Source organism: Onychomys torridus, chromosome 9 (genome assembly GCF_903995425.1).
Source record: "Onychomys torridus chromosome 9, mOncTor1.1, whole genome shotgun sequence".
Lineage (NCBI taxonomy): Eukaryota > Metazoa > Chordata > Mammalia > Rodentia > Cricetidae > Onychomys > Onychomys torridus.
This window is the reverse complement of record NC_050451.1, coordinates 49,282,469-49,302,708: the sequence shown is the minus strand read 5'-3', so window position 1 is coordinate 49,302,708 and position 20,240 is coordinate 49,282,469. Positions and strand designations below refer to the sequence as shown.

The following is a 20,240-nucleotide window of genomic DNA, read 5'->3' as shown; positions in this document are numbered from 1 at the left end:
ATGAAGCCACTGAGGGCCATGAGTGGGTTAAGGGTCCTGATATGGCCAAGGACCATGTTTCTACTAGAGAATTACTGACATTCTGAAAGCCGACGCTGTATCACACAACCCATGAAGATGGAAACAAACCCTCATTCCCAGAAAAGGTGGCAGTGTAGGTTGTCCTTTACCTTGAACCATGAGCATGGGCTTCTTGCCTCCACCATGGGCTAACATCTCTCTGCGGTAGCGCTCCCCGGCAGCCCTGGGGAAGAGATCCTGTTATTCACACCTGCTCATGCAGTCTGTGTGGCTCTATCCATATTGTCTTGAGCTCTGGGGACATTTTATACTTAAAAATAAGGTATTTAGTGTTTTTATATTTTATGCAAATTATAGTCCTTTTAACACAACCAGCTACACAGTTTAATGAGATTAGGTAACTTTTTTGGTGTGGTACTGGCGACTGAACCCAGGGCCTTTTGATTGAGCACTCAGGCTAGATGAGTGCTCTACCACTGAGCTATAGACCCTGCCCTGACATTATTTTCATTCTCCTGGTTCTGGAGTCTTTTTTTTTTTTTTTTTTTTTTTTTTTGGTATAATAGGTAATTCTGTCTCTAACTGGACTTGAGTGTGTGTGTTTATGAAGCACATGTGCATATAGGTGGCGTGTGCAAGTATGTGAGCATGTGGAGGTAAGAGGTCAACTTCAGGCGACTTCCTCGGTAGCTCTCACCTTCATTTTGAGATAGTCTCTTTCACTGACTCTATGGCTCACTGATTCAGCTAGATTGGCTGGCTAGTGAGCTCTGGGGTGTGCCTGTTTGTACATTCCTGGCACTGGGATTGCATGCCTATGCCACTACATTTGGTTTTTCACCTGGGTGCTGGGAACTTGCACTTCTAGGCAGCACGACATCATGAATAAAACATGACCATAGTCAGTATCTTTACGTGAACACTAAGGCAAAGCAGGAGAGTCACACAGAAGCAGGGCAAGGTGTGAAGAGGCTTCGGTCAACCTCTGGTCTGGTGTGGAAGAGGAGGTATTGTCCTTCCTTCTGGCCATGGGGTATAGTACCCTTCCCTCAAATCAAAGCCCTCCTCTGTGACTACCCCCTGGCATGCCTCTGCTTTGGAGTCCTGTACACCAAGGAGCCCCAGAGTCTAGCTCTTGCTTAGGAGGATTCTTTGGTGCAGACCTGTAAGCCTAACTCTGGAGGCTGAGGAGGGAGACTCCTGAGGTCCAGGGTAAGCAATTGCATACAAAACAAAACAAAACACCCAAACCAAACATAAGAGAAAGAAAAGGCCTCTTTGACAGAGTTTAGGAATTTCCTAGTCCAGAGAGTACATTTACAAGCTAATGTTTACATGATCAGAAAAGTATAGCAGCTACGTGTCTAGGTGAGAATTCCCATCTTACCAACAGGGAAATATCTGGAGATATGTTTTTATTAGCATGTGGTTTTCCATGAAAGTATAGTTCCTTCAAACAGGATGAAATTTTGTCCATTTATAGAAATCTTCAGGAAAGAGCTACCCTACCGTCCCTGACTTACTATAGTCAAGTTGGCTGCAGACCCTTTGGAAACAAAATCTGTAAAGCAGACCATGTGTCTGCAGTATGCAGCAAGGGGCAGGAGACACAGCAAACTGTTGGTACCAGGCTGTAAAAAACAGCCCAAACCCTATGCTGTCAGATCCCAGTCACAGATTCTGGAACTGAATGTGATTATTAACTTCTGAGATTATCTGAATCTGTGAAACTGTAGGAAATGCTCAGTGGTGTGGAGGGAGTGTGCAGGGGCAAGGAGGTGGGGTGGGAGACCCACAAAATCCTCTTGGTCCCTCGGCTGGCTGTCACCCATCTCATGAGCCCCAGTGTTCTCTTATGGAAAAGCCAGCTCTGTCCAGCTGCTGGAAGGCTCCATGGAGCTGAGAGGCTGTGTGTGAACAGGCTGATAGCCATCTCCTGGAACTGCCTGCGGAGTGTTAGAGATATCTCACTTCAGGGTGAGGAGATAAAGTCCTCTAAACGACTATGACATCAGGCTGTAATTACCGGTTTACTTCCAAAGGAAGCTCCTTCTAAGGAATTCTGAGGCAGCCAGACCTACAGGTCCTCTAGATTCCTACTGCTGCAAGGTCCTCTGAGGACACCAAGAGGATCTCAAACAGACACAACATAAGATGCCCTGCTCTTCTTGACCTGTACAAGGCCCACACCCACTAGACCTATGGCTAGAAGACAGGCCATTAGCCCTCAGCTGAGCGATCTATAGCCAGGTCTGACTATTCTGGGAAGGGGTGGACTTGATGTCCCTCCCACCTTTAAACAGTCACTACAAGGGTCACATTTGCTGCTAGTCTACTGCTATTGTACCCCCGAGAGTGGCCCTCAAAGTCACGTCCTGAGAATTATATCAAAAGGGTCAGTGTTGCTCTAAAGCACTGGTCGTCCTAATGAAGAACATACTGGGCAAGGCTTCACGGGGCCCCTTGGAGTCAGACAGTAAGTGATGTGGGGTGGTGTGCTGAGGCACCTGTGCTGCTCAAGGGGCAATGAGTGGCCGCCAGGAAAGGACCTGAGTCAAGGTGAACAGGGAAGTAGGCCCCTCCTCGGGACTGCTCATTTTCTGTATGGGCAATTTCGCCAGAGAAAGAAGGCATTCAAAGCAGGAAGTAAGTCCATTTCCAGAAACAAACTGGGTGCTAATGGCACAGGCCAGTGTTGCTCTAGCCGAGGAAGAAGGACAAGTTTTGTAGTGGACAGGAGGGAGGAATAAGGGTGTCCCTAGACCTGGAACTCCAGTCACCCAGGCTTTGGCAAGAAAGCCTGGGAACGCACTAGAAAGCATGGGCTGCATGGAAGGCAGCCCAAGACTGCTCTGGGCAGATGCTGGGGGGCCTCACACAGGGTCCTCTCTCCATCCAAGGATACTAGGCAAGTCCCACAGAAGGCCTCAGAGCCGCACAGTGAGGGAAAGTTCATGGTCACATCAGGAAGCAGAAGGGCTCATTGGAGGGATAGGCCTAATAAGAGATTGGTTACCGTGTTCCCACCCACTTCCAGGACCACAAAGTTCTAAGCAGCTGCCAGTGGATACGGTGTGTGTGTTACATCTTATGGACTAAGGAGAGGATGTTTCATAAATTGGCCCCACCCTACCCTTGTTACCTGTTAAAAGGATCCTGCAGGAAGCACTCCTTCCAGACCATGGACGCTACAGCCCTGGACATCAGGTATGAGTAATATTTGGCACCATATCCCACGAGGTGGCTGAACCTCAGTTGCCAGGCCTGCCAAAACAGAAACCCCACATAGGAGCTGAGAACAGCATCTGAGAGGATGCAATGCAACATATACACAAAGCTTAAATGTCCCACCCCAAAAAGTCATGTCACTCACAATATCAATGTTGTCATATCAGTAGACTATTACGGGCTCACTTGTGTATAAATAGACTGAAATTATAAGCCTAAACCTCAGAATGTGGCTGTATATGACATTTTTAAAGATTTATTTAATTTTATGTGTGAGTGTTTTGCCTGCATGTACATGCACCACATTTGTGCCTGGTACCCACGGAGGTTAGAAGAGGGCGTTAGATCCCCTGGGACTGAAGTTACAGATGCTTGTGAGCCATTATGTAAGTGTTGGGAATCAAATTCCGATTCATTGCAAGAACATGTTTTCTTAACCACTGAGCTATTTTCTCCAGCCCAAAATGTAGCTGTATTTGGAGATTGGTCCCTTAAAGAGGTGAAAATGAAGCTGGTCATTCATTCTGACCAGCTCAGAAAAGGACATCTGGACAAAGACCCTAGAGACATGTACACAGATAACAGATCACAAGGACAGAGAAGGTTCCATTTGCAGTACAAGGGCATGGCCTCAGAAAAAGATAAGCTGACATTCCGGCTTTCAGCCTCAAGGAGTCTGCCACTGCTAATACACTTCTGTTGTTTAGACAACCCAGTCTGGAAGTCTTTGTTCTGACAGCCTCAGTGATGAATGCATACTTGAAAACAACTTTGCCTCAGGTGAACACAACCGTTAGCGTACAAAAATGTGTTTTACGGTTTGGTTACATTCTTTTGGTTAATTTCTTTTCACGAGTTTAATTACTTATTACATTTTATTTCATATGATGACCTAGAAAGAAGGCAATGTCATGAGTCGACTTATCCTTGATTATCTGACCGTAGCCACCATTTGCTGTGTGACCTCACTTCTGATGGGGGTTTTCCAAAAGCTAGATGTTCCCATATTTTTATTATGTTACTTGATGGTATGCCATATCATTTTATGACAAAGCTAAAAGGCACAGAGTAGGAGGGGAAAGAGGAGAGAATTAAGGGCTCTAGGCTACATAAAGAGAACTGAAGAGTAGGACATGGTTTTCTTTCAGAAAGACATGGTTACGAATCCAAGAGGTCTGACACTGCAGCCTCTCAGAGTGCAGAAGAAAGCTCTGGGTCCTGCTTCTCAGGAGCAGCTTATCTGCTAGTCCTGAGTAGGACGAAGCAGCCAGATAGTTATTCTGCGTGCAGTTTGTCACATGGGATGTATACAGCAGACGGATGGAGGGGCCAGCTCAGGGAGAGCAGCAGGAGGGTCAACAGAGGAGCAGCGGCCAGCCCAGTCCCAGGCATCTGAAGGAGGGATTTCTGCGGGGGCATCTGCTCAAGGGCAGACAAGCAGCTATTCTAAGACAGACTTCATGGATCCTTATGAGAAAGGACTAACACACTGGAGACTTCTTTCTACCAATACCGTGGAATGCACACCCACTGTGGGGGTAGTGCAGGGGCAGGCAGCACTTCTGACCAACATAAGAGGGTGTGAGTATTGTCCCACAAGGACACACTTGGGGCTTCAGTTTTCTGACACTGGTTTTTTGTTTTTTTTAAAGCCAGGGTTTCTCTATGTAGCCCTGGCTGTCCTGGAACTCACTCTGTAGACCTGGCTGGCCTCACAGAGATCTGCCTGCCTCCACCTCCTGACTGTTGGGATTAAAGGCGTGTGCCACCCCCATCCACTCACACACACCTAGCTTTCTGACACAATTTTATACTTTCTTCAAGCACATATTTTATGTAACCTAAAATGCTTTTTTAAATGAAGCCTTTTTTTCTTGTAGAATAATTCTTTAACAAGTCTTATATCCCCTGAAAAATAAAGTATAAGTAATCTGTAATTCTTGCAACTTTGTGTAGTTTGCTATGAACTAGACAAGCAAATTCTAGTTAATACATAAAGAAACCAAAATGTCTGAACCCCATGCCTAGCTTACAATTTTAAAGCCATGTGCCAGTTACACAATTGCACACATCTTTTCAGGTAATTACTCTGCCTGGAATGGACAAGGTGCTGTCACAGGGAGGTATGCAGAAGGATCCCAACCAGCTTGGGACATAATCCTCAATGTCTACTCTCCACTTTCTACAAAAAAGATGTGATCAGAAATAAGGCAGACACTGTGTGGGCCATGCCCTGAAGGAGAGGGCCTGGACTAGCGTCTCCCTGGCAGAATGTCCTGTGGAACCATCCTTGAGGGCAACATCCAGCAACGAGGCACACAGCCAGTTGGAATAGGAGCTCTGATGCCTCCTGACCACTACTCAGACTACACAAGTGCACTTGCTGCCATCCTGGGTCACTGTCACAGTGATAGGGCCTATTCTACCTTGCACAGCCACTTCCTCCTCCAGGCACAGGTGTAGTCCTTACAACAGCAGGTAACAGGAACCACCACTCTGAAGTGAGGCTGCCAGAGTCTGATGGGCGGCCACACTACTGCTGGGAAAAGCACCAGACACACAGCCCCTCAGCCTCCTGCCACTTAAACCCCTTGTAGCAGGGAGGTAAATGGGGGAAGCCTGACTAGGGCCTTGTTCAGACAAAATGGGGTAAGTGAGTGTGGGGTGTGTGTGTATGTGTGTGTGTGTGTGTGTGCGCGCGCGCGCGTGCACGGATCTGTCTGTCTGTCTAAAGTCCAGAGGTCAACATCTATTGTCTTTTGCAGTTGCAATTTTTGAGACAAGGTCTCTCACTGGCCTAGAACTTGACAAGTAGACTACTGGATCCTCCTGTCACTACTTCCCCATCCCTGGGATAACAGACATGTACTGTCACGTGAGCTTTTTATGTGAGTGTGAATCCTCACACTCATGCAGCAAGTAGTTTATGACTACGTCATCTTCCCTACCCCTACAATGGTTTTTAAAAGCAAGCCAAGGACCATCTGTGGTCAAATTTCAGTACAGCTGACTTTGACTAGCTATAATCTACCAAAAAGGTGGTCCTCTGGAATTCATTTCAAATGCACACAGAGTTCTGCATCGTCTGCCTTGGTTGGGGAGGGGGCCCTTTATGCTTTTATGGTATGCTGGACTCTTATCTACACCCAGGAGTGTCTGAGAGAGCAGTTTGGCTGTGGTGACACTTTTGGCAGAACATGGCTTGCTGCTTCAGTGGTGACCCTTCACCAGGACACAGCTCTACGTCTCACAGGACGCGCAGCAACACAGGGGCCACGGGCCTTTATCTTCTGTCTTCCTGGTGACCGGCAGAACTAGTGTCGCAGCCCTGCAGGGCAGGTGCACAGTGTAGATGCCTGCTGAGTACTTTTGTTCTAGCTCGAGCAAGACCCACTTCAATAGCAACCTGACTGAGCTAAGAAATGTCAGGTGCCTTAGTTCAACTCAGGTGAGCCCCATATAAACCTCACAATAAAAACAAGACCTTTCAGAAAAGGAGGGGGGAGGGACACACACACACACACACACACACACACACACACACACACACACACACACAGGAAAGGGGGAGAGAGACACGTCAGGACGGTGGGGGCAGCCGCCTGCACTGTGGAGTCAGCCTTACTGCTGTCTCGATCTCTAATTACAGCCTTGAGAATAGTTCTAAGCCCTTTTTACCTCAAGACATACTAAAGAAATTATGCCTAGCTGACACCTTTCATCAGAGGTTTGTAAGCTCATGGATCAGACCTGCAATTCCACTGTTTGAACACAATTACTAGATTCCTGCTAATTCAAGCTAATATTAAGTTCTTGTTTCCATTTCGGTCTTTCATCTGAAAAAGTGAAAGACATTATTCTTTCTGGAATGAGGCTGCAGTGCTCTGGAGTGAGGCCTCATCCCCCTTAAATCTTCCTCCTAAGTGGTATTCATCACTGTTTCCAAACCACACAGCACAAACAGTATTGCAGAGCCAGTGACGCGGACTTGTGACTGTCACACTGGCCCAAGATGACTCTAACTCCTGTGGGTTAGATGCCCCAGGATCCCACCTGCTGGTGAGGCAATGCAGGAAAGAATGGACACTACAACCTGCAGTAGAACTTACAGAGTGGAGGCGAGGGAACCCTTGCTTACCCTTCTCTGACCCCACAGCCTTCTAGGAACAAAAGCCATCATGGTTATTTACTCTTGTCCCCTCTGAACTTGGAAGAGGGACTTGTGCAGTCAGCACTCATTAACCAAGTAAATACTGAATAAGGAAATTCACCATTTCTCTTAATTTACTATCAAATATGGCACACATCATTTCATTTCCAGTGAGATATGTGAATGTGTAACCTAAAATACAGCATCAGACAACCTATCCCTGGAGCATACCAGGCTGCAAGAGAGCTTCTGGTGTGTGCCACTCAACCTGGAGCACTTGCTGTGTCCGGGTCTAGAGTCACACAATCCTGCAGGAGCACAGCAGGAATGTGATGGTGACTGGCTAGACACTATAGGCTTCTTGAACTTCAGTGATAGTCAGTGTTATGCAAGAGTGGACTCTGACCCGGATGAGCAACCCTAGAGTTATTAAATTCCTATTACAGACAAGAGGATGCTATGGTGCCAAAACCAAATTGGACCCACATAACTTGTTAACTGTAAGGTTTTGTTGTGGTTGTTGTTGTTTTTGGTTTTTGTTTGCTTGCTTGCCTTTGTTTTACTTTTTCGAGACAGGGTTTCTCTGTGTAGCTTTGTGCCTGACCTGGAACTCACTTGGTAGCCCAGGTTGGCCTCGAACTCACAGAGATCCGCCTGGCTCTGCCTCCCGAGTGCTGGGATTAAAGGCATGCACCACCACCGCCTGGCGCCTTTGTTTTACTGAGACAGGCTCTTGTAAATAGCTGAAGGTGGCCTTGAACTCTACACAAAAAAGATCTTGTCTCAAGAAAAATAAAATAAAATGAAATTGGAGCTGGCAAGATGGCTCAAGTGGCCAGGCGGATCTCTGTAAGTTTGAGGCCAGCCTGGGCAACAGAGTGAGATCCAGGACAGGTGCAAAGCTACACAGAGAAACCCTGTCTTGAAACCCCCCCCCCCCAAAAAAAAAGATGGCTCAAGTGAATAAAGGGACCTGATACGAAGCCTGACAACCTGATTTTCAAGCTTATGGGACCATCATGGTGGAAGAACTGACTTCTGCAAGTTATCCTCTGACCTCTATAAGTGTGCTGTGGCATAAGTGCCAGCACACACACACTCTTTCTCTCTGTCTCTGTCTCCCTCTCTCTCTCTTTTAAAAGTAATAAAAAAAAAAAAAAAAAGATTTTCTGACATTTTTCCAAATCCCATGACACAAGAGTTCCCAAACTGAAGAATTTCACATTGTAATATGCAGTGACTAAATACAGCCATGCTGGGCACAATCACAGATGGTTCCATCTGTCCATCAATCCCTCATGAGCAGACTTTGCTCCTTGTTTCAGCTGACAGAATTTGGCAGTGGTGCTGGATGTCACAGTGATGACTGTTACATGGGATGTCCTTCCAAAATCGTCCCTGCCTCATAGAGCTGTTCTATACACAGCTTATCTTTGCATAGCCAGCCTCCAAATGTCCACACAGAGACTTCTTATTAATTATAAAAGTTTGGCTATTAGCTTAAGCTTGTCCCACTATCTCTTATAACTTAAACTGACCTGCTTTTATTAATCTATGTTCTGCCACATGGCTCGGTTACCTCTACTCTGTACCATATGTCCGACCTCTTCACTGTCTCTCAGGTATTTTGCTGGCATAATCTGCACACCCAGATTCTTCTTTCTCTTCCTCCCTGGAAATCCCGCCTATTCTCTCCTGCCTAGCTATTGGCCATTCAGCTAGTTATTAAACCAATCACAGCGGCACATCTTCACACAGTGTAAAGGAATATTCTGCAACAGTTCTGTACATGGTGTGATCCCCCAGAAATCATGGCGTTGTCTCTGCAGGCAGGCAGCACACGAACATACTTCTTCGTGTCTTGTGACTGGCGGTTTATGCAGTAAGTATCCACACAACGGACAATAAGTGCCATAAAGAATCCGATGTAAAGACCTGCTTTTCATACACAATTTACACATGTCAGTCCAACTCCTGTGTCTAAATAAATCTCCATAATCAGTAAAGTTACAAGGATATCAGGATATAAGCAACATAACTTACCGTATACCCCACACACACCACCTCTGAATTTCTTTCTACAGTGACAAATCAGAATGGAGAAAATGCCGTTATCAGCTTTATTGACTTCACGGCCAGGTTGAGGTACACATGTGGTCCTGAAGGATGCAAGACAGTCCCATAGCCTCACTTGAATTCCGAGGCCCAAAGTCTCCAATCATGTCTTCACTGTCCCACACTTAACCTCTTAACCTTCTTTACCTAATAGCGTTAAATGCTGCTTAGAGTTCCCCAGCTGGGGACCCCTAGCTTTCTAGACTTACTATCTAATTATCCCGGTGAAAGAGCCTCCAAGTCATCTGAACTTAAGCAACCATTATACACCACTGCTGAGGACCAAGCTAGCCGCATGCAACCAGGAGCACAGTTCTCTGAGGACCACACGACCTGGTGATGGAGCCGAGTTCACTGGATGATAAAAACACCCTCATCCCTGGAACGGTATAGCCATTGCCTCCACCTGTCATCCTAAGAAGGCATTCCAGAAGTTTATTAACTGCGCATTCTCAAGTATCGCCCAGGGCGGCGACAGTCTGTCATCTGCAGATCCTGTTACTACCTGCATCCCGCATGGCAGGGCTGCCAGAAATGAAACACGCGACTGATCCACTGAAATTACCAGGGCCGCCTGCTTTCTATCATCACGTCATCAATCCTCCCTGACTGTCTCCTCTGAAGAATGTCCAAAATTCCTGAAGTAATGGCCTGTACAACCCCTTTCCCACAAAAGTAGAAACTGTTATAATTGTGGCTGAAACATAAGAAGCGCCTGAGTAATGCCCAACAGCACGTTACTGGAATTTTTAAAGAGATGAGGGGACCAATACTGTTAATTGGAATCAATACACACACACAGCAATGTGCATAACAGCAGCAGCAGGATTACAACGCTGTGTGCTCTGCTCCATGTGGGAGCTAAGAATATTGGGGTGTTTTCTGTTAAGCTTAAATGCAGAAGCTCCAGATAAAATCTCCCAAAGGTCAGTAAGTGAGATGGGCATGACATGAACTGACAGCCTTCCATTTCCTTCAAAACTTATTCTATGTAAGAAGATATTTTCACTATCTTCACTAAGAAGAACACCTCTTGGAAGTACAGTATCTCTGACTTCTGCAGCAATTTGGTGTCATTCATGGGAGCAAATTAAGGCCGTCAAGTATGACCCTTGTGAGTTCTCTCTGCTCCAAGTATTATGTCAACACTGACTTTTTATTCCCCCATTTTTTTCTGTTTTATTGTCTGGTTTTTATCAATAAGGAAAAATAGATTGTTGTAGAGATTAAGAACTCAGCACAAGATCGTAGGTGGCATGGCTCGCTTTCAGGCCCCGGCCACTTCATCATCAAGTTATTCATTCCTTCAATGTAGCACTCAACTCCCTGTTTTCTAGTCCAAGGAGCATATTACAGCATCAGAAACAGGAAGAACACCTGGTTTCAAAGCTGATCCATACCTGCTTAGTGACCGTGATTTTTTTAATTGAAAATAATTTTTTTCATACAATATGTTCTGATTGTGGTTTCCCCTCCCCCAACTCCTCCCAGATCCTCTCCACTTCCCAACCCACCCAAATCCACATTAAAATACAAACAGGCATCTAAAATAATAAGTACCAAAGAAAAAACAAAGTTAGAAATACAGCTACTGAAACACACTTGCACACAGAAAACCCATAAAACAAAATCAGAGGCCATACCAGATAAGCAAAAGATCTATAGGTTAAGAAAATGCCCAGACAAAAACACTGTGAGAGGAAAAACCTTCAAAATTACTATTGAGTACATTTTGTGTTAGCCATCTACTGGGCATGGAGCCTACCTTAAATGTGGATGCATTGGAGCAAACTAAAACTATTTTTCCTTTGTGAGCAGGTGTCAATTGGAGATAGCTTCTGGGTCAGGGATGGGGGCTTGTGTCTGCTTCCACTCTCAGTGCCCGCTCGGACTCCAGTGGCTTGGGTCTGTGCAGGCCCTGTGCATGCCATCTCTGTTCATATATGTGTGCATCAGTTCTGTTAAGTCTAGAAGGCCTTGTTTCCTTGACGTCATCCATCCCCTCCAGCGTAGTTCCCTGAACCCGAGGGATTTGAGGGAGACATCTCATTTAGGACTGAGTGTTCCAAAGTTTCTCACTCTCTGTACATTGTCCATCAGCACTGGCTTTTAATTGAGATGAAAGTCATATACCCTGTAATTCATTTTAGAGTGTATAATTCTTTGATTCACACACCCTCACTCTCAAATTAAGAGCATGTCATCCATCACTGAGAGACCCTACATCCATTAGCAAGCAGTCTTCTCCATTCTTCCTCCCTAGTCTCTGAAAATCACTGAACTGTTTTCTGACTCGAGAATTAACTTCATCTAGATCTTTTCTTAATCAATCACAACATGGTCTCTTGTGCCTGCCTTCTCTTAATGAATATAGTGTTTTCAAGGATTTCCCATGCTTCAGTATTTTCATGATAGACTAATAATCCATTGTGTAGATACATGTAGCACTTAAATTCACCCATCACATACTTAATGGATATCTGGATTGCTTCCAACTTTTAGATATCATGGATAATTTTGCTATGAAGACATGCAAAATGTGGGGTGGCCACATTATTTTTGATTCTTTTGAGAAAAACTAACACACACAACAACATTCCACCTAGGAATGGAATTGCTGGGTCATCTGGCTTGTTTACTTTTTGAGGAACTGCCAGACTGTTTGCCAATGCTGTTATACATTCTACACTCCCACTGGCAGAGAGGAGAGCTCTAATTTCTCCTTATCCACATCAACACTCCCCCACTTCCATCCTGTATGGCATGAATCTGAATGTCTCTCATAGGCTCACATACTGAAAGTCAGCTGATGGACTTCAGGGAAGTGATGGCCCCTGATGATTCTAACCTAATTCACAGATGAAGCCCTGGGGGGAGGGGTCACATCAGGAGGACATTACTGGGAGGTGATGAGAAGTTCAGGATGTGAGGCCAGGTTGGAGAAAGTAGGCCACTGGCAGTGTGCCCTGTAAAGACGTCTCGTCTCCAGCCCATCTGTCATGAGGTAGACTGCTTTGCTCTACACACCTTCTGTACCATCATGTTCAGTCTTACCACAGTTCAGAAGCCCTCTGAAACACTGAGGCAAAGCAAACCTTTCTTTGAAAATTGTTTGTGTCAGGCCTGGTATTCCAATGACAACAACTAACTTACAAGCTAACTAATGGGCAGAGGAAGGGTACTTCCGTTGGGTCTTCAATTTGAATTTTCTTTCTTTCTTTTTTTTTAAATCCCCCCCCCCCCCAGCTGAAAGCACTCTACCACTGAGCTAAATCCCCAACCCGATTTGAATTTTCTTAACTAATGACCTTGAGTGTTGTGTATTTATTGACATTCTATTATCTATCTTCCTTGGAGAAGCAGCTCTTGAAATCCTTTGCTCATTTTTAAAAGTGGGTTATTTGCTTTTTAACTGTTGTCAGAGTTCTTTGTACAGCCTAGATATTAAACCCTCATTAGACACACATCCTATCACTGTGCGATGCCATTTCACCTTCATGGGAATGCCTTTTGAGTATCGTTTCTAAAGTATCAATGAGTCCAAATTATCTGTGCTCTCTGGTTGCTTGCTGGTGTCAATCTAGAAACTATTGTCTAATCCAAGGGAAGACTATGTAGACCCATGTCTTCCTTCTTCTAGCAATATTTAGTTTTAGCTCCTAAATTGAGTTCTCTACTCTGTTTTAAGTAAGTCTTTATATATAAAAATATGCAGGAGTTCAAGTTTATGTGGGCATCTAGTTGACCCATCACCATTCTTTAAGACAATTATTTTCCCAATGAGTTGTCGTGTGAGTCTTTAACAATAAATTGACCATAAACAAATCTGTGTGCATGTACACACGTACACACACACACACACACACACACACACACACACACACACACACACATCTACCCTCCATTGGAACCATAGCTATTTCCCCACAGCTCATCCCTGATGCTGTCAGGACTCAGCTGACCAACCTCAAACTTTCTAAGGGTCCCACAGCCTCCAGAACTGTGCGCACCTCTCTGCAGACATAACCTATGCACCATAGTAATGTAGGATAAGACCTGAGTTAGAAATAATTATGCTCAAATGAAATGTCATTTCTGATTCCATGAGTACCTACACTGCCCTCCCATGCCAGAGTTCTCAACACCACATCCCATCATTTCCAGTCACATGTTCTGGCAATGTCTGTCAAAGGACATAAGACACACGAGGGAAACAGACATGATGAGACTCAGCATGTGATGTGGTTAGGGTTTCTAAGTAATTCAGGTCTAAAACTGGTCTGTCTGAGAAATGTTTTATGACTTACTCAAGAAAGAAACAAAATCATGAGCCAAGACAGTTAATGCACAATTTTTCAAATGGCAGGTCATTTTATATTAGTGATAATAATTTTAAAATTATATTGTTTGTGAAAACAATACAGGAGGTCATGCCCAGCTCTGAAAGAAAGAGAAAGGGTACAGAGTCCAGAGAGTACAGAGACTCTGAATACAGAGGGTACAGAAACTCTGAGTCCAGAGTCCAGAGGGTACAGAGGCACTGAGTCCAGAGTCCAGAGGGTACAGAGACGCTAAGTCCAGAGTCCAGAGGGTACAGAGGCACTGAGTCCAGAGTCCAGAGGGTACAGAGACGCTAAGTCCAGAGTCCAGAGGGTACAGAGACACTGAGTCCAGAGTCCAGAGGGTACAGAGACTCTGAGTCCAGAGGGTACAAAGATTCTGAGTCCAGAGTCCAGAGGGTACAGAGACTCTGAGTCCAGAGGGTACAGAGACACTGAGTCCAGAGTCTAGAGGGTACAGAGACTCTGAGTCCAGAGTCCAGAGGGTACAGAGACGCTGAGTCCAGAGTCCAGAGGGTACAGAGACGCTGAGTCCAGAGTCAATGCAACTTTTGATCTATGGCCCTTTAGCTTCAGCATTTGGTCCAAATGCTGAAATAAGAAAAATAGTGTTACCAAGGGAGAGAGAGGAAGAGGCCTGAAGAGAGCACCAGGAAGCAGCCAACTGAAAACGGGTGCTCTCTCTCACAGCCATCCCAAGCAGCCCACGGGAAAGGGCCTCCACGGCTCTCTGCACCAGCACCTTCAGGCACCTGTGCTTCCTAACACCCCAATGGGATGCAGATGTTCCATGGCATTCCAAGTCCCTACCGACCCCCACACTATTGCTCCTAGCCGTATGCAATTTGACTCCCACCTAAATAGAACAAAGTCATATTCACTTTTTAAGGTAGTTTTACACTCTCAACTGTACCATCCTAGAAACAAAAACAGTCAATTTCATAAGTTGTCATGATAAACTAATGTAGACTACTGAGCTGGCAATACCACAGCAAGGCTTGTCCTCTTCCTCTGACAACACCCCATAGCTGTGAGGAGTATCACTATGGGAGAAACTGGGTGAGAGGAACATGGTGCTAGTACGTTATTTCAAGTGAGAAATTACTGGAAGATAGTCTGGAATGCCAGCCAGGTGTGGTGGTGCATGCCTTTAATCCCAGCACTTGGGAGGCAGAGCAGGTGGATCTCTGTGAGTTCCAGGACAGCCAGAGAGAAACCCTGTCTCAAAAGACCAAGAAGATAGTCTGGACTCATGCATAAGGATTCTGAAGATCTGTGAGGAAGGTCCCTTGAGCACTGAGCTGTAGTGACTGGCAGCTCCTATCAGACAAAGCTCCCAGCTGAACAGCTTGACACACGTGAGCTGGTTCAATAGCATCCAGTGCTGTCCACTTGCTGTCACTGCTGTGACCCTCTGAACTATACACCTGGAGCTGCACTCTGCTCTCCAAACTCCTTCCTGTGTTTCCTCTTTACTTAAATTCGCTCATGTCATCTATTTATTTGTTTATCTATTTATTTTCTCTTTCTTTGTATATGTGCTGCACTGGCCACCATCACAGTAAGGAAGCAGAGAGAGATAAATTCCACTGGTCAGCTCTTTTCTTTATACGAAATCCAGGACCTTAGCCCATAGGATGGTACTACCCACATTTAAGGTGGTTCTTTTCCCTAAATTAACCCAGCCTAGAAACTCCCTCACAGATATGTGCAGAGGTTCATCTCCTAGACCCTGTCAAGCTGATAATCAACACCAACCACATTCATTTGATCCTCGTACACAGACATGACTGGCTCAACTGTTTGGAGGATATACTAGATTTCAAGAGGGAAAATGAGCTAGAAGAAGTGGCTCTGAGAATGTAAACTACGCTTGATTTATAGACAGACCTTGCTTCCATTTAAAGGACTCAGTTAGGTGAAAGTATTTAGACTGCACTTTGGGTAAGTGGAAAAAAGTTTTTGCTACAATTATATAAATCATTTCACATGCTATTTCATTCTGGCTTTTAAGTGTCTGAGTGTTTCTACATGTTCCAAGAAAGTTCAGTTCACTTTGCACTCCCTATAAATCAGAGACTATTTCAAAGCTTCCTGGAGACAGAAAACATACCCATGGGAAAAGAAAGCCTGCATCAGCGCTAAGTCAGACTCTGAAGACAGTGTGGAAAGGAAAGCAAGCAAACGGCCACTCCTGTGCACCTCTCATTAACCACCACACACCTTACAAGTGGAGCTGTGTCTGAGGTCAATGATTCTAGCACATGGTCACAGAATGCCATGAGAAGGACACAGACCTGCCATACAGCCACTAAACAACTAGCTGGGCATTGCAATAGGGGCCTCTGGTGGCCTGGCAAGTGGCTAATCTTGAAAAGCAGAGACCACTATCAAATAAATCCCTGAGGACAACAGGCTGAACAGGCTAAACACACAGTGAGATCTCCACTGAAGTCAGTCTACTTTCTGACCCATTTTGTGAGCAACTGATTAATCTACTCCCCCCACCACACTTTTTCAATCATTTAAATGCCCCTCTCAAGCCATACCTCAATCATTCTACCACCAACAGTGATGCCCAACATCTATCTGTACTGTTTAGACTGTGTTAGCATCACACTGATTTCCTGTTCTATCAGCTGCACAAAAACACCCAATGAAAACACTCAAGGAAGGAAAGGTTTATTGTGACTCACAGTTTGGGGGTGCAGTTGGGCACAGTGGGGAAGGCAGGGCAGCAGGAGTGTTGAAGCGCTGGCCACCATCACAGTAAGGAAGCAGAGAGAGATAAATTCCACTGGTCAGCAATTTTCTTCATACGCAATCTAGGACCTTAGCTCATAGGATGGTACTACCCACATTTAAGGTGGTTCTTTTCCCTAAATTAATCCAGACTAGAAACTCCCTCACAGATATATACAGAGGTTCATCTCCTAGACCCTGTCAAGCTCATAATCAACACCAACCACATTCATTTGATCCTCGTACACAGATGATGATCTGATACACAAGACGTGACCCTGCCACGGGACTTTGGTGCTCTTCACTGCATATGACTCCTGCATTACACCAGGTGTAATTAAACTCAGGCTCAGGAGCCCCCTCCGACACATGCTGTGGGTGCTCTGGATGACACCACAGACACATATCACTTCTTCACTCTTGTCTCCAACATTAGAACTCTACACTTGGAATCTTCTCTTCCCTCAAATATAGCCACCAGTCTTCCAAACCGTAGGAAAAACAGGAAACATCCCATTAAAACAATAAACGTAATAAGGATGATCATCTTTTTTCATTATTATTTAAGCCTTATTTTGAAAGTTCAAGTCATTTGCTTTAATCTAGGACAATTGGAAATATGCAAACCTTAGAAAGGACAGCAAAAATATTACTTAGCAAGACCTAGTTCAAAGAAAAAGGTGCTTGCTTTGGCAGCACATATACAAAGAAAGAGAAAGTAAATAGATAAACAAACAAATAAATAGATGACATGAGCGACATCTAAGAACATGGTGAATACATGGCAATGTGAGAGGACTAGGCAGGTGACCAGAACAGTAGAACCAAGGCAGCCACACTAAAAATGACCTTCAAACACAACTTGCACACATGGTTATGCAGCCTAGGCAAGAGCCTCTGACATGGCAAGCTCAGAAACAGAACAAACCTTGGTGTACACAAAAAATCCACAAAGTGCTGACAAAGACAACCTTTGCATCCAGGAAGGATGAGGGGTTAGCAAACCGGGGAGAGAGACGAGAGCTTGATCCAAATCTCAGACCACAAGTTACTCACATCAAGAGCTGAGAGTAGATAAGAGTATCAAAGCAAAGTATGAGCCAAATGTATGCATTCAAAAGTCTTCCGGCTGAGGGATGGCTCAGCAGTTAGGAGACTTACTGTGCTTCTAGAGGACCAAGTTTCTCAGCACCCACATTAGGCTGCTTACAACTGCCTGTAACTCTAGCTCCAGGGAACCAATCCACCATCTTCTTTTTGGCCTCTGTAAGCACTGCATTCACGGGGGGTGCAAAACTACACACCCAATAATAATAACAACAACTAAAAGGGAAGTCTTTATTTCTGTTTTCAGACAGAGTTGTACAATGTCAAGAAGTATTTTTTGAGTGTGATAGAGAACCATAAGAAAACTCTGATAGCTCTTACTAGAGCTAACAAGACACACACACACCCACACACACACCCACACACACACATACACACAATCAATCCAACAAAAATAAAGGTTTTTGAATATTAAGAGAATTATGAAGAAGCTGAGTCAATATATGTGAAAAATACTTATAAAAAGGATAAGATATTAATGTTCCTATAAAAAGACGACCAATATAAACACGGGAATCTGAGAACTGCTCAGACTCGTCTTGCCCGTTTGTATAAAGACAGGGAACACAAGGAAGAATGTTGGTTTCAACAGTAATAGGAGGCGTCAGGTGAACAGCCCCAAGTTACAGTACAGTTGAAAAGTCAAGTCAGTAACTAGGGCCAGCAAGGGACTCTCCGCACAAGAACTGTGCAGTGTGGAATGTGAGCAGTGTGCACCTTTACCCAGCCGTCCTAGTCTTAAAGGTATAACAAAGGTTAAAGCAGAAATGTGCACGCGTGGGTCACCTGCAGGTCTTCTAGAATATAAATGTGAGTCCAAGCCTTGAACAAAGGGTAGAGCCAGGAGACTGGGGTTCTGGGGCAGGCTTTGAGCTGAAGTAAAACACTGACCCCACGGAAAGGCAGGGCCTGGGAAACCACAGTGGGGAAGAGAAGGCCACAGCTTTGGTGAGCAGGTGCGTGTTCCACTCCATACAAAACAGTGAAAGACTAATCGGAACTTTACATCTTAGCTAAACTGGCCAGCCTAAGCCATTAGGCACTGCTTCCCGGAAGTTGGGACACCAAGCTTCAGTTACTGGCGGTGTGCATGAGGACTTGCACCCGTCTGATGGATGATTGTCTTCACATGGCAACTGCAGAGGATGAGGAAGCTCAACCACTTCGAAGACACCTGGGCCTTCAAGAGTGCTCCAGCTCATGACCTAAGAAGCAAGCCCTCCAGGCCTCACCTCCAATACCACCCTCGTGAGGCCAGGGCTTCCGGCACTTTCACTTGTTAATTTATGGGTGTTTAATCCAAACCAAGTACCTGTCTTTAATGCCTCCAGCAGGGCACTTCCGCACAGTAGCTGGTGACGTGTGCTTATTGCCAGAGGACACTGTCACCTAGAACAAGGCTTTTCTGCAGCAGGAGAACTTCCAGGCTCTTCCAGGAAGAGGACAAGAGCAACATCCCAAGGCCCCAGCTCCAGGGCTGTGCATGCTACATCCAGAGCTAAAACAAGCTGAACCCTGTGGCAAAGGTCACCTCAAAGAGTTGTTCCCCTCTAATAGCACAGCAGACAGGAAACAAACTGGGAAGGGTTCAGCTGTTCTTACTTTTCTGAGTTTATGGGGAATATATGCTCATTAGTGAAAAAAATGGGATATTACATTAAAAAACAAACAAACAAAAAAAGCAAGGGGCCAAGGAGATGGCTCAGTCAATAAAGGACTTGTTATGCAGCATCAGGATCTAAATTCAGACTCTGAATTCCCAGGGAAAGAGTCAGGAGAAGTGGCATGTGCCTATAAACTCAGTACCACAGAGGCAGAGAAATGAGGATCCTGGGCCTTGCCAGCCAGCTGGTTCAGGTGACTGGTGAGCTTCCCAGGAGGGGTTCAGTAAGAGATCCTGTCCTAACAAATCGGTGGAGATGGACTGAGGAGGAGGCTCAGTAACTAAGAGTGTGTGTTGTTTAAGTATAAGGATCTGAGTTCAAATCCACAGCACCACGTTAACAGCTAGGCATGGGTGTGACCCCAACACTGCAGGGAGGAGGGCACTGACAGGGTAGGGGGCTGGCTGGCTGCCAGTCAAGTTCACGGAGAGACTGTCTCAAAGGAATAATGTAGAGACAGAGCAGGACACCCAGCATTCCTTCTGGTCTCCACACATACAAATTGGTGCATATACCTGCACACATACATGTCCATATATTCCACACATGTATAACATAACACACACAATAATGTAGAGAGTGACAGAGCAAGGTACCCAGCATTCCTTCGAGTCTCCACACATACAAACTGATGTATATACCTGCACATGTCTGTGTGCATACACTACACATATGTATAACATAACACACACAATAACGTAGAGTGTCAAAGGAAGACACTGATGTTAACCTCTGACCTCCACATGCTCACATGTGAGTTGACACCTGTATATATAAAATAAAAAGAATGAAACTCATTCTTAGTCCACAACAGGTAATAAACATGTATTAATGTTTTAATGTTCTCCGTAGCCTTTTGTTCCATATTTAAAA

General features: G+C 45.1%; 1 protein-coding gene across 4 annotated transcripts in view; it reads right to left on the bottom strand.

Moving 5' to 3' along the window:
- LOC118591133 (mitochondrial intermediate peptidase) overlaps positions 1-20,240 on the bottom strand; it is a 137,643-nt gene that overhangs the window by 29,065 nt on the left and 88,338 nt on the right. For 2 of the 4 annotated variants that reach the window (XM_036199246.1, XM_036199245.1), the window contains exons 17-18: positions 3,164-3,285; positions 171-244 (exon numbers count right to left, since the gene is read on the bottom strand). In XM_036199246.1, the coding sequence (XP_036055139.1) occupies positions 171-244; positions 3,164-3,285 (196 nt within the window). Of the gene's footprint in view, positions 1-170; positions 245-3,163; positions 3,286-13,891; positions 14,446-16,550; positions 16,609-20,240 lie in introns of those variants that run through there. The other 2 variants (XM_036199247.1, XM_036199248.1) reach the window with 2 other exon arrangements.